The 7,054-nt window shown below is 41.5% G+C and overlaps 1 protein-coding gene across 1 annotated transcript in view; it reads left to right on the forward strand.

Annotated features, from left to right (window-relative positions):
- The window catches only part of LOC108752926 (synaptic vesicle membrane protein VAT-1 homolog-like), a 25,585-nt gene that overhangs the window by 13,260 nt on the left and 5,271 nt on the right, over nt 1–7,054 (forward strand). Inside the window, exons 2-3 of the mRNA XM_018494151.1 lie at nt 3,462–3,591; nt 5,511–5,726. Of these exons, the coding sequence (XP_018349653.1) occupies nt 3,462–3,591; nt 5,511–5,726 (346 nt within the window). The remainder of the gene's footprint in view (nt 1–3,461; nt 3,592–5,510; nt 5,727–7,054) is intronic.

The raw sequence follows: 7,054 nt of genomic DNA on the forward strand, positions 1-7,054 counted from the left end.
TCACTAATTGTATGAAAAATTGAGTCCTGGTGAAATGAGACGGTTTTTACATATATTATGGCTTATAATGTGGTGAACAAAAAATGTTATATATACATGACTTAAATAAAGGATATCAAAAATGTAAAAACTTGTGCTCTCAGGGCACCTTTGATACACCACAGCTCAAAAACTCTCCATTATTGAGTCTCGTATCTGCGATATCTTTTGTTCACCACATTGCAAGCTATATTATAAGCGAAAACTGACTTATTTCGCTGGGACCCAATTTTCTATACAATTAGCGAGGTCCTTCTCAAGTTTTCCGACCAGAATATACACGGTTGTCACGATCTGCGTGCAACAATTACACGTTGAGCCGCATGCGGACTGAAACCATATGTCGAAACCGAAAAGCCGAGAAAGGAGTTCCACGTAGCTTTATATCGTTGTATTTTACTGCAGCGAGGCTCGGTACATTAATCGTGACGACGCCACCCTCGTTCCGGCGAGCGAGGCACCTCGCGACCCCGGATAGTTTTTACGGCCATTTAAAATTGCTAATTTTAGACGTGGTGGATTTTTCCGCCACGCCCTGCAACCGCACGAGGGATAAGTTCGCCACGACAGCGCGCGAATACTTCACGTCGGCGGACGGGATTTAATAGAATCGGCTTAATCCAATGCGGCGTTTCGGATTGGCGTTCGCGGACGCCCGTACCTGTCAATAAGCCGCGGAATAGAATCATTGTGCTGTACTTCGACTCGTTTCGCTTCAATTCGTCCTTCGACGTGGGGAGCGCGGTACCGTCCACGATTATCCGGCGCAGCCCGGCAAATGATGCGTAAGTCGCGCGTGTTCCCACGTATTACGTTTCCTCCCCGGTTTTCCCCGGTCCCCGGGCCCCCCACGTCACGTTATTGGACACGCGGATGAATGTATACGCCGCGCTTTTCGATCCGTGCGATTTATTGCGCGCCGATACGTTAGGTATAATCCTCGTATAAACTTGTTACTTGCGTTTGCGACTACGCGAGTTGCACGTGTTCCGACGTTTTGTTCGACGTTTTTCATTGCTTTCGAATCCGTTAGGCCGAGACTCAGTGTACGGTAGAGTAGTAAAGAAATTGACCGTAAGAAATTGACCAATCATAATCGATTATTTTCCTCACATTCGACTGGTCCATCTCTTATGACTTACTACATTGATTGTGCACTATTATTAATGGAGCAATGGAGTTGAAGCAATTAATGGAGTAACTCGATCCCTTAAATTAAATAACGTTTGGTTATTTTTAATCTCCATACATATGTCAAAATGTTAATCAAATTCTGTATCATTCACCTGATATCATTTCTACATTTTTGATGATTTCAAAATAAACATCGTCCGCATTAACGTAATGCATTTGGTAAATAATAATGAGTTGAGTTTCATTCATTTTCGTCAGTTAAATCTTGCCTGCAGTTGGCGATAGAAATGACTAAAGATAACTCAAATTGGATATAATCTAATAGTGTAGAATCAACGTTGCACGTCGTGGCGAATTGCGACGATTTAATCACACATTGTCAGCAAGAGACTCCGTGAAATTCGAAAAGGGACAATGTGCGGTTGGTATATCCAGTCGTCGTTACGTGAGGGGAATTTTGTTCTCCAATGTAGTGTATCGTTCGCAACCGCAAACTTCCTTCGTTATGTTATCGGCAAAATGTATGCTATCGTACAGCACAGGCACCAGCTGCAATGCATCTACAGTACAGTAAACTCGGGAGACTGAAACTATACCTCTTCGCCACGCCGCGTATGATTCATTCTCTTCGTCCGTCAACAGAAATATCGACAGTTTCTTCCATTTTCTTTTTATTTCTCATTTTATTTATATGCAACGTGATAATACGTACACACGTGCAATGGAAAGAGGAAGGAGAGTATAGCGAGATAGAAAAAACTGATACGTGTAGCGATAAGCTCCCACGTGGGCACTTCTGATACGTTCGCCAACCTTGGACGAGATTTCACCGAGTACGCGGTGATTCATCACGTGGTGCTCGCTGCTCCAGGAAATTATACGGTGTATCGCGTAAATTGATAACAATTTACGACATATCTCGCGAGAGGCGCCGTGCAACCGTCGGTGCAATCGAAAATAGGAGAGTATTCGCATTCTCAAGCTGATCGTGTTCTGGCAGCCGCTTTATTCGGAATAAATAAATAATAAAAAAAAAAAAAACGGAATAAATGCATGTATAAATTTACATCCCTCTGTATTTCAAACTTATCAGATATTTTCTTTACTATAGGGTTTTTTTTTTCATTTTATGTCATTGTCATTATATAATCGATAATTCTCCTCGGTATCATTTTGCCAAACAAATTCAGGTCTTTTTAAGATTGCGAGATGACACATCGACATGCAAATTGCCATTTATCCAACGATTTTGGCGAAATCGGTCGACAGTTTCCGTAGAAATGGTATCGAACTTCTCGTCGGAGGCGCCAATGGTAAATATTTCTCGATGCCAATGAGTAACGTCGCCGCGACGTCCGTGGTCGCGTTGCGTGCGACGCCAGGCATCGGTCTAGGCGTCGCGGCGCCTTCGCCTTCGTACCCTCCCTGTCAGTCGGGCTGTTAGGTACCGACGAAGGTAACTATATGTATATATATATATATATTTTACGCGAAAGACGCGAGCAAGTTCTCGTTGCTATGTGAAGCGGTTTCTATTCCAGCCCCATTCAATACTTCAAGCACACGCACATACGATATCCCTACACAGCGTAAACTTATAGGATTTTATGATTTAACCCTCCTAGGATTATCCACGTCCCCTTGAAAACAACGACTGTCCCAAAGGATTAAGATCAGAATGAAATCCGGCAACAGCGACGTCGAGATATAGTAAAAATAGCACCGTGTTAACAACGTTATGATAATTATGCTAATAACACGGATGCTGCGATTTAAAAGCAAGTTAATTGGTCTTGGTTACAATTATTTTCGATGATTTATCTTTTGAAATTACATTTTTCTATCAGATAAATCCACACAGAAATATTTAAGCTGCACTAGCAAGGGAATGTGCTACATTGCCAAAGTGATATAAAAAACTAACGTTACCAGTAGTCTCGAACGATCACGTTTGACATATAGGTATTCTAAATGATTAAATCTACGGATCTTATGGATTTCGTACCCGATTTAGATCAGAACATGTTTGGCCATTTTAACTAATTGTTAGTTGCAAATCTTGATAACAATGTATTTTTGAAAAAAAAAAAAAAAAATATCAATAAACCTTGTAGGGTTTGACGAAGACCATCGGATAAGCTCCTTAGATTTTGGGTTCAGGGACTTATTGGCCTACTTGGGATTTACCAATTATAGAATCCACTTTAACCGAATATAGGATTTCTCTTATTTCATTCAATTCAAGTCTGAATATTATATTTGACAAATTCTTTTTATTTTTTTTCCAGCGGATTGAATTTCCAAGACTTGATGGCCAGACAGGGCGCCATCGACTCGCCCCCGAAGACCCCGTTTATCATGGGCTCGGAGTGCGCGGGTGACATTGAGCAAGTCGGCGAGGGGGTCGAGAATTTCAAAGTGAGTACAAGCACGGAACTTTTAATGAATCTGATTACGAGTGCGCAAACTTAAATTGTAAACAAGTTTGCTTCTTTAAGTTCTATGTGTATTTGGAATTTCATTAAGAAATAAAAATGAAACGCGCGAGGGAAACTATATTGCTCGCTTCCTCTGTTCTCTTTCTAAAGAAGATTAATGACTGCGTCGTAAATAGCGTCGAATGTTATTGGTATAAATGTCGAAATACGCGCGAGCGGAAATATAGATTTGCTCGCGTCGGAAACTTCGCCTTCAGACGGAAGTACGTATAACTGAATTACAAGGCGCAGTCTCTTCCCTTTATATCAGCAGAGTAAAATCACCTCCGTGAATTCAACGAGGATTAGAGGCTCGATAAGCCTAAACGACTAGCGAGTAACGCGCTAATTCGATTCGGCTAATTCGATACGATAGGGCTGCGCCTTTTACATATCGAAATAGTAGTCTTGTATTGATTTTTAGCATTGACGTCACGTGCGGCTCAATGTTGAATTATTTTGAAAGCTCTCGAAACGTGTTTCCTCGGTTGAACTACGGACGCCATAAATAAAATGAGAGGTTACTTTCGCCTCGCGATCGTTTCGCTTATTAAACGTCTTTACGTCAGGCGAAAAAAAAGAACGCAGAAGTTTCCCATATCCCTGACGTGATAAAGCGCCAGGAGGCTGTATTAATGATTGCTTCGTAAATAATCGTCGAATATCACCCAAGGCGGCACTCCCGTTATCGTATTTAACGTCGCCCGTATTACGGGAGAATCAAGCTGGCTTCAAGCCCGCGAAATTTCTTTGAGGCACATTTTTCGCCAGCTGGCGTCGTCGTATGGAGAAACTTGTGCGCTCAGGGTGGTCTATTTTCGCGACTCGAAAGTCTTTTCGGGGTCAGAAGGCGAGCGAGCTTCTTGAAAAACGCGTAGAGTCAGATATCCGGCCAGCGCGTATAAAACAGGCTGCCTCGACTTGTCAGAGAGAATAATAAAGCGGAGAAAAAGAATGCGTTCTTTTCGAGCATACGGGTCGAGAGTAATGTCAGCTTGTTTCTACTTCGCCTTGACTATCAAGATACTTTACAGCGGGAGGACCTAATTCGATAAAACGGGCTCGCTCCGTCTTCCAGAAGGCCGCCAAGTGTAAAATCGTTGAATCTTCCTTATCCAATCATGATCCGGTAAATATGCGAGGAATTTTATGCGCGGTATAATCCCGAAAAGATCGTATATTCTATGAAAATAAAGGCAATTTTACAAATCGGTCTTTAATAGAGAAGTTTCATTCCTAGTCTCTATCTTCGGAATGTACTTTAGGTATTAGCATCTTGAAGTGAAAGTGATTTAAAAGCTGCCGGGTTTTCTACAATAACCTGTTAGTGATAAAGTTCAATTTTCATAAGACAACAATAAGTCAGTAATCAGTGACTGCAACAGATTTAGAGATAGCTAGAAAGAATTCCATTTTTTTACGATTTAAAACTTAGATTACGTTATGACTGATCAATCATATAATCTATAATTATTTGCCTTAAGAACTACCATTCTTTTGATTGGCTAAAATATCATAACGTAATGATATCTAATATATAATTTATTCTGGATGTAAGTTTCCTGGATGCAAGATTTATGACTTACAATTCTGACTCACCACTAGTACGATATGAATAGTGGCTAACTTATTGTAGAAAGCCCATGAATCTAGATTCACTTGCTTTAAGAGACCATAAGCCATAAAACTATATAAGAAATTGACCAATCACAGTCAATTGCCTTTCTTATATTTGATTATGATTGATTAATTTCTTACGGCTTTACGGCTTACGTTCTCTTAAAGCAAGGTTGCAGATGTAAATACTCTGCATTTTTGATGGACACAACGTGTGATGGTTTTTTTCCTTTTTTTTAACAGGTGGGCGATAGGGTGGTCGCTCTTCCTGATCACAAAGCGTGGGCGGAGCTGGTCGCCGTACCGGCGACATCCGTTTTCGCGCTTCCGCCCGGAATGAGCTACCTCGACGCGGCCGCCATCACCATGAATTACACCGTAGCTTACATTCTGCTCTTCGAGCTGGCCCATCTCACGCCCGGCAAAAGTTTGCTGCTTCACAGCGCCGGCGGCGGTGTGGTAAGTCGAACAGAAGAATTCTTCTTTATATATCTTTATATCTTTGTATTTCCTATCGGGCCGAAGTATCATTCCCCTCGAAAGATACGAGAAGGAAGACATGATGAATTGGACTTTTTAATTACACCCCTTGTTCGTGCTCGCACATCCTTTATCGTGACTTCAAGAACTCGACGTGCGCTCGACGTGCTATAGTGTACTTACGAAAGTATCGTAATTATTATGGTTGATTATACGCGATGCGATGTCTTCCACACTCTCTTCCTTTTTATTAATTGCTTCTCTTCTTCCTTATAAATGCCTCGGTATATTTCAATATTAAAGATAGTGTCGACACTCGATCGTACACATAATACGTACATTGGACATTTAATATCCCTTCTACAATCGTAGTCATTATCATAAATGATTCCGCTCGTTTCGTTATATTGAGAGGTGGGTACAATTATCACGTTCAAATGCTATAGATGGTTCGATCATTTTAACAACATGTGATATGTAAAAGCTATATCCTTCACCCTGTACCGAATTGCACGATATTATTATCTTCATCGTGTATGAATTAATATTCTATTGTGCGCGTGATTGTATTAAGTTTCATGGCACAACGCTCGGCACGAATAATAATTTTGAATTTTGCAGCGGTTTATCGTTAAAGCGACAGAATGTAGACGAACGAAAGCTCCGTTTTAGCGTGCAAAAATGCTCAACCAACAATAACGACTTTGCGAAGGGGTGCTTTTCGCGAGTTTAGACAGCTTTATCGCGGTATCACGTGTATAAGCGAGTTAATGCCTCGCACAAAGATGTTCCGCTCGTAAACGTAAACGTCTTCGGCCAGGCGTCTTCGAGGCGTGTGTATGTTCCTCGGAACAGTACAAACCCGATAAGTAGCAGCGTTACGACCGCGGCATCTAAATAGCTAAGAACCGAGCGTCATTAACATTATTGCTTATACATTGCTAGAATGGTTTTACGAGAAGCAGGCGTATGCGAAAGACGCGGCACACTTACGACGTTTTTTCCTTAAATATTCATTACGCTACGTTTTAGCACAAAGATAATGGGGATTTGACGGGCGGACGTCAATTTATTCGTAAGGGTATTGCTGCAGCATATGTAGTGCCTAAATAAAATTTTTTATACGATAAATATTTGCACGCTCTTTCATCTGGTCGAGGATACCGAAATAAAATCTCCTCCCCCGCGGAATCTCTCCACGAGTTACCGAAATAAAATTTGCCGAGCTCCGTTTACTCGACCGCGGAGATCAGTTTGAAATCCTACGCCTACGAAGATTTTGAATATCTCACACCGGGGGGGGGGGG

This window comes from Trachymyrmex septentrionalis, unplaced genomic scaffold, assembly GCF_001594115.1.
Source record: "Trachymyrmex septentrionalis isolate Tsep2-gDNA-1 unplaced genomic scaffold, Tsep1.0 scaffold62, whole genome shotgun sequence".
Lineage (NCBI taxonomy): Eukaryota > Metazoa > Arthropoda > Insecta > Hymenoptera > Formicidae > Trachymyrmex > Trachymyrmex septentrionalis.